This window comes from Procambarus clarkii, chromosome 5, assembly GCF_040958095.1.
Source record: "Procambarus clarkii isolate CNS0578487 chromosome 5, FALCON_Pclarkii_2.0, whole genome shotgun sequence".
Taxonomy (NCBI): Eukaryota; Metazoa; Arthropoda; class Malacostraca; order Decapoda; family Cambaridae; genus Procambarus; species Procambarus clarkii.
The window spans coordinates 26,230,753-26,248,565 of NC_091154.1; the positions used below are offsets into that span (position 1 = coordinate 26,230,753).

The 17,813-nt window shown below is 52.9% G+C and overlaps 1 protein-coding gene across 1 annotated transcript; it reads left to right on the forward strand.

The window, feature by feature from the left end:
* Positions 1 to 1,048: 1,048 nt before the first annotated feature.
* Positions 1,049 to 11,401, forward strand: LOC138351411 (mucin-2-like). The gene is made up of 4 exons (XM_069303232.1): positions 1,049 to 1,174; positions 2,246 to 2,305; positions 3,642 to 7,948; positions 11,251 to 11,401. Exons 1-4 carry the CDS (start codon positions 1,049 to 1,051, stop codon positions 11,399 to 11,401), a joined length of 4,644 nt encoding a protein of 1,547 aa, XP_069159333.1.
* The last annotated feature ends 6,412 nt before the right edge of the window (positions 11,402 to 17,813 follow it).

Consider the following 17,813-nt stretch of genomic DNA (forward strand, 5'->3'; position numbering starts at 1 on the left):
AGCAGCCTAAGCCACATCGGAATTTTTGCACAAATAAGCACCAATTTCTGGAATAAATTTGCCAATAATTTGGCTGTAATCTGTGAAGACCTGAAGCGGCCTCTGGTGGGAAGATGTTAGTCTTGGCCACGTCTGACTGGCCACGTCTGACTGGCCGGGTCTGACTGACCGTGTACGTCTGACTGGCCGTGTACGTCTGAGTGGCCGTCGGTGATCAGTTACTGTCAAGGCTTTCAATGCAATTTACATTCTGTTCGTAATCAATCATTTCCTCATGTTTTGCCATTATCATTTTTGTTTTCATTTTACATCTGATTGTTTCAACACATTATGTTTAGTGGTACCTAGCTCGTCCTCGACACTTTGTTTAGTGGTACCTAGCTCGTCCTCGACACTTTGTTTAGTGGTACCTAGCTCGTCCTCGACACTTTGTTTAGTGGTACCTAGCTCGTCCTCGACACTTTGTTTAGTGGTACCTAGCTCGTCCTCGACACTTTGTTTAGTGGTACCTAGCTCGTCCTCGACATTATGTTTAGTGGTACCTAGCTCGTCCTCGACACTTTGTTTAGTGGTACCTAGCTCGTCCTCGACACTTTGTTTAGTGGTACCTAGCTCGTCCTCGACACTTTGTTTAGTGGTACCTAGCTCGTCCTCGACACTTTGTTTAGTGGTACCTAGCTCGTCCTCGACACTTTGTTTAGTGGTACCTAGCTCGTCCTCGACACTTTGTTTAGTGGTACCTAGCTCGTCCTCGACACTTTGTTTAGTGGTACCTAGCTCGTCCTCGACACTTTGTTTAGTGGTACCTAGCTCGTCCTCGACACTTTGTTTAGTGGTACCTAGCTCGTCCTCGACACTTTGTTTAGTGGTACCTAGCTCGTCCTCGACACTTTGTTTAGTGGTACCTAGCTCGTCCTTGAGTTACCAGGGTATGTGTAGGGTTACCTATGTCGTCCTCGACAGTGGAAAACAAAGCCGTCCCCGTGGCTCAGTGGTAAGGTAAAGTAATTATCAGAAGAAAGTGCCAAGCCATTGGGACGATATAGCAATGGGAAGGGTCAGGATAAGGATTTGGGATGGGACGGGGGAAAGAAATAGTGCCCAACCATTGGATGGTCGGGGCTTGAACCCCGACCTGCATGAAGCTAGACCGTCGCTCTACAGTCCAGCAGAGGTGAGGCGTGAGAAAAATATATATATTTTGTAGCACTCTCGCCCCGCGCTTCGAGAGCCATTTGGTCTGGGTTCGTATCCTGGCCGGGAAGGATTGACTAGGCGTCAGTCCCTAAACGCACGCCTCTGTTCACCCAGCAATGATTTGGTTGTTAAACAATTGTAGGATCGCATTCCGGGAAAACTAGTGGGTGAGGCTTACCAGGGGAAGGAAAAAAGATCTCAGCCTGCTACCTGGTTGATGGGGTTCTGGGAGTTCTTCTACTCCCCAAGCCCGGCCCGAGGCCAGGCTCGACTTGTGAGAGTTTGGACCACCAGGCTGTTGCTTGGAGCGGCCCGCAGGCCCACATACCCACCACAGCCCGGTTGGTCCGGTACTCCTTGGAGAAAACAGTTTAGCTTTATCTTGAAAATGTCCACGGTTGTTCCGGCAATATTATTATTATTATTATTATTATTTATTTATTTTTTTTTTGAGATATATACAAGAGTTGTTACATTCTTGTACAGCCACTAGTACGCGTAGCGTTTCGGGCAAGTCCTTAATCCTATGGTCCCTGGAATACGATCCCCTGCCGCGAAGAATCGTTTTTTCATCGAAGTACACATTTTACTGTTGCGTTAAACAGAGGCTGCAGTTAAGGAATTGCGCCCAGTAAATCCTCCCCTGCCAGGATACGAACCCATGACATAGCGCTCGCGGAACGCCAGGCGAGTGTCTTACCACTACACCACGGAGACTGCTAATATTTGATAGTCGCTGGGAGGACGTTGAACAACCGCGGACCTCTGATGTTTATACAGTGTTCCCTGATTGTGCCTATGGCACCTCTGCTCTTCACTGGTTCTATTCTGCATTTTCTTCCATATCGTTCACTCCAGTACGTTGATATTTTACTGTGTAGATTTGGGACCTGACCCTCCAGTATCTTCCATGTGTATATTATTTGGTATCTCTCTCGTCTCCTTTCTAGCGAGTACATTTGGAGAGCTTTGAGACGATCCCAATAATTTAGATGCTTTATCTCGTCTATGTGTGCAGTATATGTTCTCTGTATTCCCTCTATTTCAGCAATCCCAGCAGACGACTGCTAACAGGAGTCAGCAGCCGTCGGCTTCTGTACCTACTTGTGTAAAAAAAATATATTTTTAAATTGCAACACAGCAGGCACTAGACTAGTAGGCGGGACATTAAGAGCAGGGCAGGGTAGGGTAGGGTAGGGCAAGGCAGGGCAGGACGGGGCAAGGTGGGGCAGGGCAGGGTAGAGTAGGGTAGGGCAGGATGGGGCAAGACGGGGCAGGGCAGGGCAGGATGGGGCAAGACGGGGCAGGGCAGGGCAGGATGGGGCAAGACGGGGCAGGGCAGGATGGGGCAAGACGGGGCAGGGCAGGGCAGGATGGGGCAAGACGGGGCAGGGCAGGGCAGGACAGGGTAGGGTAGGGCAGGGCAAGACGGGGCAAGGCAGGGCAGGACGGAGCAAGACGGGGCAGGGCAGGGCAGGACGGGGCAAGACGGGGCAGGGCAGGATGGGGCAAGACGGGGCAGGGTAGGGCAGGATGGTGCAAGACGGGGCAGGGCAGGATGGGGCAAGACGGGGCAGGGCAGGGCAGGATGGGGCAAGACGGGGCAGGGCAGGGCAGGGCAGGGTAGGGTAGGGCAGGGCAAGACGGGGCAAGGCAGGGCAGGACGGAGCAAGACGGGGCAGGGCAGGGCAGGGCAGGACGGGGCAAGACGGAACAGGTCAGGGCAGGGCAGGGCAGGACGGGGCAGGACGGGGCAAGACGGGGCAAGACGGAGCTGGCATCATGACGCGAGGGGGCAGGGTGCGGGCCAGCGTGCGGCCAGGGTGCGGGCCTGCGTGCGGCCAGGGTGCGGGCCTGCGTGCGGCCAGGGTGCGGGCCTGCGTGCGGCCAGGGTGCGGGCCTGCGTGCGGCCAGGGTGCGGGCCTGCGTGCGGCCAGGGTGCGGGCCTGCGTGCGGCCAGGGTGCGGGCCAGCGTGGGGCCAGGGTGCGGGCCAGCGTGCGGCCAGGGTGCGGGCCAGCGTGCGGCCAGGGTGCGGGCCTGCGTGCGGCCAGGGTGCGGGCCAGCGTGCGGCCAGGGTGCGGGCCTGCGTGCGGGCCTGCGTGCGGCCAGGGTGCGGGCCTGCGTGCGGCCAGGGTGCGGGCCTGCGTGCGGCCAGGGTGCGGGCCTGCGTGCGGCCAGGGTGCGGGCCTGCGTGCGGCCAGGGTGCGGGCCAGCGTGCGGCCAGGGTGCGGGCCAGCGTGCGGCCAGGGTGCGGGCCAGCGTGCGGCTAGGGTGCGGGCCAGCGTGCGGCCAGGGTGCGGGCCTGCGTGCGGCCAGGGTGCGGGCCAGCGTGCGGCCAGGGTGCGGGGCCCGCGTGCGGCCAAGGTGCGGGCCAGCGTGCGGCCAACAAGCACCATCACCTCCACATTGCCCGCTGCCAACAACACTAACGATAAACCTCCAGCAAATCACACAGGAGCTGTCAGGCACGGCTGCCACCCTCCCCCCCACCCCCTGCCTAACCCTAGCATCAATCACCCCCAGTACCCACCCCACGCGCCTCACCTACACCCTCCCGCCTCACCCACACCCTCGCGCCTCACCCACACCCTCGCGTCTCACCCACACCCTCACGTCTCACCCACACCCTCGCGCATCACCCACACCCTCACGCCTCACCCACACCCTCGCGCCTCACCCACACCCTCGCGCCTCACCCACACCCACGCGCCTCACCTACACCCTCGCGCCTCGCCTACACCCTCGCGCCTCGCCTACACCCTCGCGCCTCGCCTACACCCTCGCGCCTCACCCACACCCTCGCCCCTCACCCACACCCTCCCGCTTCACCCACACCCTCGCGCCTCACCCACACCCTCGCGCCTCACCCACACCCTCGCGCCTCACCCACACCCTCGCGCCTCACCCACACCCTCGCGCCTCATCCACACCCACGCGCCTCACCTACACCCTCGCGCCTCGCCTACACCCTCGCGCCTCGCCTACACCCTCGCGCCTCACCCACACCCTCGCGCCTCACCCACACCCTCGCGCCTCACCCACACCCTCGCGCCTCACCCACACCCTCGCGCCTCACCCACACCCTCGCGCCTCATCCACACCCACGCGCCTCACCTACACCCTCGCGCCTCGCCTACACCCTCGCGCCTCGCCTACACCCTCGCGCCTCACCCACACCCTCGCGCCTCACCCACACCCTCGCGCCTCACCCACACCCTCGCGCCTCACCCACACCCACGCGCCTCACCTACACCCTCGCGCCTCGCCTACACCCTCGCGCCTCGCCTACACCCTCGCGCCTCGCCTACACCCTCGCGCCTCACCCACACCCTCGCGCCTCACCCACACCCTCGCGCCTCACCCACACCCTCGCGCCTCACCCACGCGCCTCACCTACACCCTCGCGCCTCGCCTACACCCTCGCGCCTCGCCTACACCCTCGCGCCTCGCCTACACCCTCGCGCCTCACCCACACCCTCGCGCCTCACCCACACCCTCCCGCTTCACCCACACCCTCGCGCCTCACCCACACCCTCGCGCCTCACCCACACCCTCGCACTTCACCCACACCCTCGCGCCTCACCCACACCCTCGCACCTCATCCACACCCACGCGCCTCACCTACACCCTCGCGCCTCGCCTACACCCTCGCGCCTCGCCTACACCCTCGCGCCTCACCCACACCCTCGGGCCTCACCCACACCCACGCGCCTCACCAACACCCTCGCGCCTCGCCTACACCCTCGCGCCTCACCCACACCCTCGCGCCTCATCCACACCCACGCGCCTCACCTACACCCTCGCGCCTCGCCTACACCCTCGCGCCTCGCCAACACCCTCGCGCCACACCCACACCCTCGCGCCTCACCCACACCCTCCTGCTTCACCCACACCCTCGCGCCTCACCCACACCCTCGCGCCTCACCCACACCCTCGCGCTTCACCCACACCCTCGCGCCTCACCCACACCCTCACGCCTCATCCACACCCACGCGCCTCACCTACACCCTCGCGCCTCGCCTACACCCTCGCGCCTCGCCTACACCCTCGCGCCTCACCCACACCCTCGGGCCTCACCCTCACCCACGCGCCTCACCTACACCCTCGCGCCTCGCCTACACCCTCGCGCCTCACCCACACCCTCGCGCCTCACCCACACCCTCGCGCTTATCCACACCCACGCGCCTCGCCTATACCCTCGCGCCTCGCCTACACCCTCGCGCCTCGCCTACACCCTCGCGCCACACCCACACCCTTGCGCCTCATCTACACCCTCGCGCCTCACCCACACCCTCGCGCCTCACCCACACCCTCGCGCTTCACCCACACCCTCCCGCCTCACCCTCACCCTCGCGCCTCACCCACATCCTCGCGCCTCACCCACACCCTCGCGCCTCACCCACACCCTCGCGCCTCACCCACACCCTCGCGCCTCACCCACACCCTCGCGCCTCATCCACACCCACGCGCCTCACCTACACCCTCGGGCCTCGCCTATACCCTCGCGCCTCACCCACACCCTCGCGCCTTACCCACACCCTCGCGCCTCACCCACACCCTCGCGCCTCACCCACATCCTCGCGCCTCACCTACACCCTCGCGCCTCACCCACACCCTCGCGCCTCACCCACACCCTCGCGCCTCACCCACACCCTCGCGCCTTACCCACACCCTCGCGCCTCACCCACACCCTCGCGCCTCACCCACACCCTCGCGCCTCACCCACACCCTCGCGCCTTACCCACACCCTCGCGCCTCACCCACACCCTCGCGCCTCACCCACACCCTCGCGCCTTACCCACACCCTCGCGCCTCACCCACACCCTCGCGCCTCACCCACACCCTCGCGCCTCACCCACACCCCTCGCGCCTCACCCACACCCTCGCGCCTCATCTACACCCTTGCGCCTCACCCACACCCTCGCTCCTCACCTACACCCTCGCGCCTCACCCACATCCTCGCGCCTCACCTACACCCTCGCGCCTTGCCCACACCCTCGCGCCTTGCCCACATCCTCGCGCCTCACCTACACCCTCGCGCCTTACCCACACCCTCGCGCCTCACCCACACCCTTGCGCCTCACCCACACCCTCGCGCCTCACCCACACCCTCGCGCCTCACCTACACCCTCGCGCCTCACCTTCACCCTCGCGCCTCACCTACACCCTCGCGCCTCACCCACACCCTCGCGCCTCACCTACACCCTCGCGCCTCACCAACACCCTCGCGCCTCACCAACACCCTCGCGCCTCGCCTACACCCTCCCGCCTCGCCTACACCCTCGCGCCTCACCAACACCCTCGCGCCTCACCTACACCCTCGCGCTTCACCTACACCCTCGCTCCTCACCCACACCCTCGCGCCTCACCTACACCTTCGCGCCTCACCTACACCCTCGCGCCTCACCTACACCCTCGCGCCTCACCCACACCCTCGCGCCTCACCCACACCCTCGCGCCTCACCCACACCCTCGCGCCTCACCCACACCCTCGCGCCTCACCCACATCCTCGCGCCTCACCTACACCCTCGCGCCTCACCCACACCTTCCCGCCTCACCCACACCCTCGCGCCTCACCCATACCCTCGCTCCTCAACCACACCCTCGCTCCTCACCCACACCCTCGCGCCTCACCCACACCCTCGCGCCTCACCCACACCCTCGCGCCTCACCTACACCTTCGCGCCTCACCTACACCCTCGCGCCTTACCTACACCCTCGCACCTCACCCACACCCTCGCGCCTCACCCACACCCTCGCGCCTCACCCACACCCACGCTCCTCACCCACACCCTCGCGCCTCACCCACACCCTCCCGCCTCGCCTACACCCTCGCGCCTCACCAACACCCTCGCGCCTCACCTACACCCTCGCGCTTCACTTACACCCTCGCTCCTCACCCACACCCTCGCGCCTCACCTACACCTTCGCGCCTCACCTACACCCTCGCGCCTCACCTACACCCTCGCGCCTCACCCACACCCTCGCGCCTCACCCACACCCTCGCGCCTCACCCACACCCTCGCGCCTCACCCACACCCTCGCGCCTCACCCACACCCTCGCGCCTCACCCACATCCTCACGCCTCACCTACACCCTCGCGCCTCACCCACACCCTCGCGCCTCACCCACACCTTCCCGCCTCACCCACACCCTCGCGCCTCACCCATACCCTCGCTCCTCAACCACACCCTCGCTCCTCACCCACACCCTCGCGCCTCACCCACACCCTCGCGCCTCACCCACACCCTCGCGCCTCACCTACACCTTCGCGCCTCACCTACACCCTCGCGCCTTACCTACACCCTCGCACCTCACCCACACCCTCGCGCCTCACCCACACCCTCGCGCCTCACCCACACCCACGCGCCTCACCCACACCCTCGCGCCTCACCCACACACTCGCGCCTCACCCACACCCTCGCGCCTCACCCACACCCTCGCTCCTCACCCACACCTTCGCGCCTCACCCACACCCTCGCTCCTCACCCACACCCTCGCGCCTCACCCACACCCTCGCGCCTCACCCACACCCTCGCGCCTCACCCACACCCTCGCGCCTCACCCACACCCTCGCGCCTCACCCACACCCACGCCACGTCTTCACCAACCCAGGGATACCAACGTATGCGTCAGTTTTCCACCTGGGATCTCTATGGTGTGTGCAGGCACGTGAGGCGGGTCGGGTGGCAGCCCTGCGCACGCCGTGACGGCGGAGGTGATGGTATCTCAGTGAGCTTCAGCCCGAGGTGAGTGTTGGCGGCCTTGTGGCGCCTGAGTATTAAGAGGCAGCACGCCTCCGTCACCTCGTGAACCCGTCACCACCGTCACCTCCTGGACCCGTCACCTCCTGGACCCGTCACCTCCTGGACCTCCGTCACCTCCTGGACCCGTCACCACCGTCACCTCCTGGACCCGTCACCACCGTCACCTCCTGGACCTCCGTCACCTCCTGGACCCGTCACCACCGTCACCTCCTGGACCACCGTCACCTCCTGGACCCGTCACCACCGTCACCTCCTGGACCACCGTCACCTCCTGGACCCGTCACCACCGTCACCTTCCTGGACCCGTCACCACCGTCACCTCCTGGACCCCCGTCACCACCGTCACCTCCTGGACCCGTCACCACCGTCTCCTTCCTGGACCCGTCACCACTGTCACCTCCTGGACCCGTCACCACCGTCACCTCCTGGACCCGTCACCACCGTCTCCTCCTTCCTGGACCCGTCACCACCGTCACCTTCTGGACCCGTCACCACCGTCACCTCCTGGACCCGTCACCACCGTCACCTCCTGGACCCGTCACCACCTGGACCCGTCACCTCCGTCACCTCCTGGACCCGTCACCACCGTCACCTCCTTCCTGGACCCGTCACCACCGTCACCTCCTGGACCCGTCACCACCGTCACCACCGTCACCTGGACCCGTCACCACAGTCACCTGGACCCGTCACCACAGTCACCTCCTGGACCCGTCACCACCGTCACCTCCTGGACCCATCACCACCCTCACCTCCTGGACCAAACACATGTGAAGAACCTCTCACACAGCTCCCTGACAAGAGGGAGTCAGCTTAGCTTAGCTGCCAACACCCACACATCGTGTCAGCAAGGCGGACAGCCCGCCTGCTTCCATACCTCTCACTGTATTTCCCACTTCTAAACTTCCCTTCACCTTTGCCTCTCCTTCCTCTTTACTCACAAAAAAGGACCCCATCACCACCGCTTGTTCTAATCTTTCCGATGCTTAATTGGTGGTTGATAGTTGAGCGGAGGCTCTTAGCTTGTGCAACCTCCACACCCTGTGACGCTCTATGATGGCTGTACTCACCTAGTTGTACTTGCGAGGGTTGAGCTCTGGCTCTTTGGTCTCTCAACAGTCAATCAACTGGTGTACAGGTTCCTGAGCCTACTGGGCTCTATCATATCTACATTTGAAACTGTGTATGGAGTCAGCCTCCACCACATCACTGCCTAATGTATTCCACCTGTTAACTACTCTGACACTGAAACATTTCTTTCTAACGTCCCTGTGGCTCATTTGGGTACTCAGTCTCCACCCGTGTTAAACAGTTTATCTTTTTCAGCCCTGTCAATTCCTCTGAGAATTTTGTACGTAGTGATCATGTCTCCCTTTACTCTTCTGTCTTCCAGTGTCGTGAGGTGCATTTCACGCAGCCTTTCCTCGTAATTCATGCCTCTTAGTTCTGGGACTAGTCTAGTGGCATACCTATGAACTTTTTCCAAGTTCGTCTTGTGCTTGACAAGGTACGGGCTCCATGCTGGGGCCGCATACTTTAGGATTGGTCTTACATATGTGGCCTACAAAGTTCTAAAGGATTTCATACACAGGTTCCTGAAGGCTGTTCTGATGTTAGCCAGCCTCGCATACGGCGCAGATATTATTCTTTTTATGTGGGCATCTGGAGACAAGTTTGGTGTGATATGAACTTCTAGATCTTTCTCTTTGTCCGTTTCATGAAGTACTTCATCTCCTATTCTGTATCCTGTGTCTGGCCTCCTGTTTCCACCGCCTAGCCTCATTACCTTACATTTACTCGGGTTGAACTTTACTAGCCATTTGTTGGACTATTCATTCAGTTTGTCTCGGTCCTCTTGTAGCTGTACTCGCCTGTTGGAGTCCACTGCGGAGTGAGGGCTTGGCTCTTTACAATCCACCTAATAGCCATTATGTATATATATATATATATATATATATATATATATATATATATATATATATATATATATATATATATATATAATTATACTGGAGTTTGTATATATAGAATATATATATTTAACTATCCTGGAGTTTGAATTCTTTGTCGTATCTGGCCAAAAAGTTATGGAGGCTTCCACAATTTCTTTTTCTTTCAATGTAAAAATTAAAACAAAAAAATAAGTGTAATTAGATTCCTAAAATTCTTACGTGTTTAGCTAAAGTAACTGTGGAGTTCTGTTCCATAACCCATTATGGAGGTGTTTTTATCATGTTCACTCATGAACACCCTTGAGAGGTCACCTATTATATGCCCCTTAATGTGTTGAGAGAGCTTTGTTGAAATGTCTGAATGGGCCCCTCTTAATGTCGATGGAATAGTACCTCAGCGGGGGATCGAACCCTTTGCACCTCTGCTTCACAACACGACGCCCGTGTCACCCCTCAAATGTTCCCCTCACGTCAAGTCTGCTCCACAGGTGCTCCGTACTAATGAGGAAGGAGCACTACACCTGTTCTCTGATAACGAGATCTGTGTTGGGTTTGGTAGTTAGTGGTTATGTTGACTTAGCACAAGTGTTCACAGACGATGGACTACTATTGTTGTCTGCACCTTGCCAATGCAGTATTGATGTAGTAGACATAATGATATTAATTCAATTGACGATACTTGTTAATATGAAGATACTCGTAGATGTTTAGGTTACTTGTAGATATGATCATAACTGCTGATATGATGATATACTTGTAGATACGATGATGCTGGTAGATATGATGATATTTGTAGATATGACGCTACTCGTAGCTATGGTGATTCATATATATATATATATATATATATATATATATATATATATATATATATATATATATATATATATATATATATATATATATATATATATATATTCGTAGAAATCCTGACACAAGGGTTAATCAGCTCCGTGGCTAAAGTAATCTAATCTTGCCTAATTTACACTAACCTAATCAAACTAAACCTATTCAAACCTAACCTAACTTAACATTACCTAGAAGACTTAGCTTAACTTAGTGCCTTGGTGGCTCTGTCGAGTACACCCCAGGTACACGTCCATGACCTGTGAGGCGCCACACCCAGCACCCCAGGTACACGTCCATGACCTGTGAGGCGCCACACCCAGCACCCCAGGTACACATCCATGACCTGTGAGGCACCATTCGAGCTAGGCCCGGCCCCATGAGAATCAGTTCCACAAATCAACATGTAACCACTGGTGTCTAGGAGGTGATTCCCTAACTCTAGAGAAGTGAGGTATAATTTGATATACCTCAGATCTCCTTTTACAGAGATGAAACTCCGTCGTGTCTTCGTCTTCTGGAGTGTGGTTTGGTCATCACCTCTGTAGGTGATGACCAAATTGTCAAATTGTCAAATTGTCGTACTAATTATATATTTGAAGCCCAGGGTTATCCCGACCTCCTGGTTGACATTCACTAGACTCCTCAGTTAATGTAGACCGCGGTGTGAACAGCCTGTTCTCGCGAGCGTTCCCAGCCCCAAGAAATTGACGTACTAAAGTGCCTTATCCTGACCTAATAGAGGACGAACGAACAGAAAACGGGACAGTATGTCAATTTCGCAAGCCTCTTCCATTTTCTAGTACGACGGTTTTCGTTTTTTTGGTAAAGTATACGCAAAAATGCGACGTGCTATTAGGAGAACGGGTTGGTGTGAAGGCCTCCATGCCTTCCCCAGTCTGTTATATCTAGGAAAAAGCAGCTTACCGGTGCAGATGAAGAGTCACAATAATGTGCCTGAGAAATGTTGACCAAACAAATGTTGACGATCGTCTTGAGAATGGTCCAGGACGGGCCGAAACGTCGTCGTCTCTTCATTTTCTAGTGTGTGGTCTTGTCAACAGCTTACCAGCTCTCTCCAAATAAACGATGTCTTCTGAAGAGGAAAGAGGCGTCATGGCCAACTCTGACAAGTGTAGTCAAGAAAAAGAGGAACTTTTCGGGATCTGGTTTACCCGATTACACGAACACAGGATATTGGACAACATCGTGACTCGGTGGCAGAGCACTTGTGGCTTGACAACATGGACACAGCTGTACTTTTGGCAACATGGACACAGCTGTACTTTTGACAACATGGACGCAGCTGTACTTTTGACAACATGGACACAGCTGTACTTTTGACAACATGGACGCAGCTGTACTTTTGACAACATGGACACAGCTGTACTTTTGACAACATGGACGCAGCTGTACTTTTGACAACATGGACGCAGCTGTACTTTTGACAACATGGACGCTGCTGTACTTTTGACAACATGGACGCAGCTGTACTTTTGACAACATGGACGCTGCTGTACTTTTGACAACATGGACGCAGCTGTACTTTTGACAACATGGACGCTGCTGTACTTTTGACAACATGGACGCAGCTGTACTTTTGACAACATGGACGCTGCTGTACTTTTGACAACATGGACGCTGCTGTACTTTTGACAACATGGACGCTGCTGGGATCTCATCATGGGAGAATGAGTGACTTCATCTGCTGCAGCGTGACAATGTAAACATTCAGGTCAAACTTCGTGTAAAATATCACGAATGAGCGCAATGAAAGCAATCGAAATGAAAGAGAATTGAAAGATCGATCGATCGAGAGGGAGGGATAGAGAGAGAAAAAGAGAGAGAGAGTAAGTAAGAGAATAAGAATAAGAAAAATGAGAAAGAGGGCGACAGTAAGCTTGCCGGTGAGAGAGTGTGTCCATTACGTTGAAAACTATCTAGTCCAAGTTTGATTACATAAAAGAACACTCAGGATATATGAGAGTAATTGGTGAGGGCATGGGCAGCCGTAGGGAGAAATGGTGGTTTGGATAGTGGTGATGAGGGTGATGGTGATGAGGGTGACGGTAATGAGGGTGAGGTGCGATGGAGTTTCTGGAGCAAAGTGTGATATAATCTAGTGTGTAGCGCCGCCCGTGAGAGCGAACACTTGCGTCTTGCTCCACTGGTCGGGCTGGCAGGCCGTGGGTTCGAAGCCCCTTGAGGGACGGGGAAGCCGAGACACCTTACAAAAGTTTGATTAATATGAAACCAGTTGTAGTGGCTGCCAGTTATATACACGTTCTTGCCTTGTGTGAATATGCATGCTTGCGCCTAAATGTGATATGTAGGATCATCAGTACTGTTATCTAATACAATGTGGCTCCCGATTCTCGTGGTTTTTGGGTAATTACCTAATTGTAATTATATAATTACAGTTACAGCAAGAGAGCTGTGGCTTCTGTTGTCCCGTGTTGTTCATAAATGTTATCAACTGTTGTTGTCTTAACACTTCGGAGAGTTATATCTAACAATACATCCTCCTGAAGGGTCTTAAATTCACTGAGTAATGTTAAAATATGAGTATTATCAGATTCCTTCACATCTGTCTTTCTTGATCTTGTTGATTGATTGGGGCAGCAGGAAGAAGTTTTCTTTATCAGCTTTCTCAGTTCTCTCCTTACTTCAGCCCAGCTTCCTAACATGAAAGTACTTACAGTAAGTATTTAGTGGAAAGTACCAGTGTGTGTGGTGATGGACCTCCGCTACGGGCTCACCATAGCCCGTGCTACTTGGAACTTTTTGTTCCAGGTAGCGAATCTACAACAACAACAACAACAACAGATTCGACCATTCTATTACTGAATTTGGACAAACCGGAAACTTTTTTTAACCGCAACATATAAATACAAGATTTAACCTAACTTATCCTAGCAATTCTAGGCCTAATACATGCTATCTTAGGCCTACTATAGAACACACATATGCTATACATGGCCTGGGAATATTTAAGTTTGGGTTTGGCTCTATTTTTACCAGACTCTTTAAAGTCAATAGTACAAAAGATGGTTTACTGGTGGTCCATCGCTTCCTACTGCTACTTTCCACTAAACACTTACTGTAAGTATGACCATTTCAGGAGCCAACCCGTTCTCGCAAATTTAATAAGTCAATATTGACTTATTAAATATGTGCATAGGTGACATACTTAACATAATAGATACCCTTAAAAAGATTCATAGAAAACACCGACCTTACCTAACCTTGTTAGTATCTTAAGATAAGCATCTTATTGCTTCGTAATTACAATTGTTACTTAACCTATAATAGGTATAGGTTAAGTAATAATTGTAATTACGAAGCAATAAGATGCTTATCTTAAGATACTAACAAGGTTAGGTAAGGTCGGTGTTTTCTATGAATCTTTTTAGGGGTATCTATTATGTTTAGTATATCACCTATGCACGTAGTTAATAAGTCAATATTGACTTTACGAATTTGCGAGAACGGGTTGCAGGAGCCTGCGAAGCATTATTTTACATGTTGATCATGTTGCAACACGTTATTTATCCTTTCACTTAAGGAAACTTTTAGTTAATCTTACATTTCTTGGTGGATTAGTTGTCTATGTTCCGGGAAACATTTTGTTGCGGGTGTTTAAACACCTCATATAACGTGTAGTTTACACATGTGAGTCGTGTATATAATATAACAGCATATTCCGTATTTACTATTTTCTGATTTAGGGCTTCTATCCCTCTTATTAATGCCTTAGCATCAGGGTTCAGCTGGAAGAGGAGTTCACCAAAAGTCAGGTTTTTTTGGGTGAAGAAACGAATTGAATAACTAAAGAATATATTACACTAATTATAATATCGCACAACGTTTCGAACCTCCATGGTTCAATCTCAAGTGAAAAAAAATTACAGATCTCGTTAATTTATACCAGTACGGGGTCAGGTGATAAAACAAGTACAATAAAGGAAAAGGCAAGGGAATACATAGGGGATAAATGGGAGACGAAGCACATACAAATGCTGTCATATTCAATGAGACATGCATAAAATAAAATCTGCTGCCAGTATACACCAATATGTGTATATATATATATATATATATATATATATATATATATATATATATATATATATATATATATATATATATATATATATATATATATATATATATGTCGTACCTAGTAGCTAGAACGCTCTTCTCAGCCTACTATGCAAGGCCCGATTTGCCTAATAAGCCAAGTTTTCAAGAAAAAATGTTTTTTCGACTACCTAACCTACCTAACCTAACCTAACCTAACTTTTCGGCTACCTAACCTAACCTAACCAAACCTATAAAGATAGGTTAGGTTAGGTTAGGTAGGGTTGGTTAGGTTCGGTCATATATCTACTTTAATTATAACTCCAATTAAAAAAAATTGACCTCGTACATAATGAAATGGGTAGCTTATCATTTAATAAGAAAATAATTAGAGAAAATATATTAATTCAGGAAAACTTGGCTTATTAGGCAAATCGGGCCTTGCATAGTAGGCTTAGAAGTGCGTTCTGGCTACTAGGTTCGACATATATATATATATATATATATATATATATATATATATATATATATATATATATATATATATATATATATATATATATATATATATATGTATATATATATATATATATATATATATATATATATATATATATATATATGTATATATATATGTATATATATGCGAACAAGCCTGAATGGTCCCCAGGACAATATGCAACTGAAAACTCACACCCCAGAAGTGACTCGCACCCATACTCCCAGAAGCAACGCAACTGGTATGTACAAGACGCCTTAATCCACTTGACCATCACGACCGGACAAAATGAGGCGTCTTGTACATACCAGTTGCGTTGCTTCTGGGAGTATGGGTTCGAGTCACTTCTGGGGTGTGAGTTTTCAGATGTATATATATATATATATATAGTTATATACATATTCTTGGAGTAACTATATATATAGTTACTTCTTACACCCTCTTTTCCTCCCCCCCTCTCGGCTCGCCCCTCCCCGTCACCTCTCCTCTTCTAACTCTCTCAACCTATTTTCTACTATTTACCTCTGTGCCTTCACCTCCCCTTTTCTACCCTCCCCTTCCCATGTGGCCCTTCCCCCTTTTCTTCTCTCTCCAGTCATCCTCTCTCCCTTTTCCTCATCCTCTCTTCCTTCCCTTCTACCCCTCTCCACCCCCTTCTACCCCTCTCCACCCCCTTCTACTTCCTACCCATCCTTTTCCTTCTCTACCCTATCCTCCCCCCCCTCGTTCTCATTCTTGTTCCATATCCAAACTATCCTCCCCTCCACCCTTTCCTCTCCTCCAAACTCTGTACTCTCCCCTCCCCCTCAATACCCTCTCCTACTCTACCTTCATCTCCCCCCCCCCCCCTCCCCCAATCTATTCTCCCCTAGTCTAGCCTCTCCTCCACAATTTCTACTCTCTCTTCCTCCTCTCCCCTCCTCCTCTTACCTCCCCCCCTCCCTTATCTCTACCTCCCCTCCCCCCACAACCCCTAACCTCTCTACCTCCCCTCCTCCCTCCCTTCTCTCTACCTCCCCTCCCCCCCCTCCTCTCTACCCATAACCCCTCCCTCCTCCCTTGGTGTTGATGTAATCACACGTCAGAATTTTTTCACTTGATTTGTGGTGGCGCGGGAAAAGCTGCTCTGAGTAGTTAAGAACTCTGTCTTCACTAACACTCCCCCTTGCCCCTGACCATGGGCTCTTAGAGCTCCAGCCCTGTACACTTGCCCCTGACCATGGGCTCTTAGAGCTCCAGCCCTGTACACTTGCCCCTGACCATGGGCTCTTAGAGCTCCAGCCCTGTACACTTGCCCCTGACCATGGGCTCTTAGAGCTCCAGCCCTGTACACTTGCCCCTGACCATGGGCTCTTAGAGCTCCAGCCCTGTACACTTGCCCCTGACCATGGACTCTTAGAGCTCCAGCCCTGTACACTTGCCCCTGACCATGGGCTCTTAGAGCTCCAGCCCTGTACACTTGCCCCTGACCATGGGCTCTTAGAGCTCCAGCCCTGTACACTTGCCCCTGACCATGGGCTCTTAGAGCTCCAGCCCTGTACACTTGCCCCTGACCGTGGGCTCTTAGAGCTCCAGCCCTGTACACTTGCCCCTGACCATGGGCTCTTAGAGCTCCTTCCCAATCTGACATAGGAATGTTGATTCTTATTAGTTTCAAAGTAAATTTTAATTTCGTTATTACGGGATTAATAATGTATATTGATTGCTTTGATCTGATGTGTGACGCGGGCTTGTTTTTCTTTGTTTACTTTTATTGTGTCAAATTGTTCTGTGTTTAAGATCACTAAGATTAATATTCAATTATTTTTTGTAATGTCTGACCTGGAGGGTGGCTGGAGATAGCGCCCGCTGATGCTCGCTTAATTGCTCTCAACTATTTGCGCTTACTGCGGTTGAGCTTCGGCTCTTTAGTTCCGCCTCTCAAGTGCCAATCCACCGTTGTACAGGTTCCTGAGTCAGTTGGGTCCTGCCATATCTATATTTAAAAATGTGTATCGAGCATGTCTCCTCCGGTCAACTTCCTAGTGCATTACATTTGTTCACTTTTCTGACACTGAAAACGTTGTTTGTAATGTCTATGTGACACATTTGGGTATTAGTTTCCACCTGTGTCCCCTTGTTCGTGTACCACCCGGGCTAAATTGTCTGTCCTTAGCTATCCTGTCAATTCCCTTGACATCTTTGTAAGTGGTGATCATGTCTCTCCAAACTCTTTTGTCTTCCAGAGACGTGAGGTTTATTTCCTGTAGCCTTTCCTCGTAACTCGTACCTTTCACCTCTGGGACTAACCTTTGGCACACCTCTGAACTTTCATCTTATGTTTGGCTACACATGAACTTCACTCTGGAGTTGCATATTCCAGGATTGATCAACTGACATATGCGGTATACAAGGTTCTGAATAAATCCTTACACAAAAGGATTAAGAGGCAGTTCTCATGCTTGTCAACCTGGCATATGCCGCTTATGATATC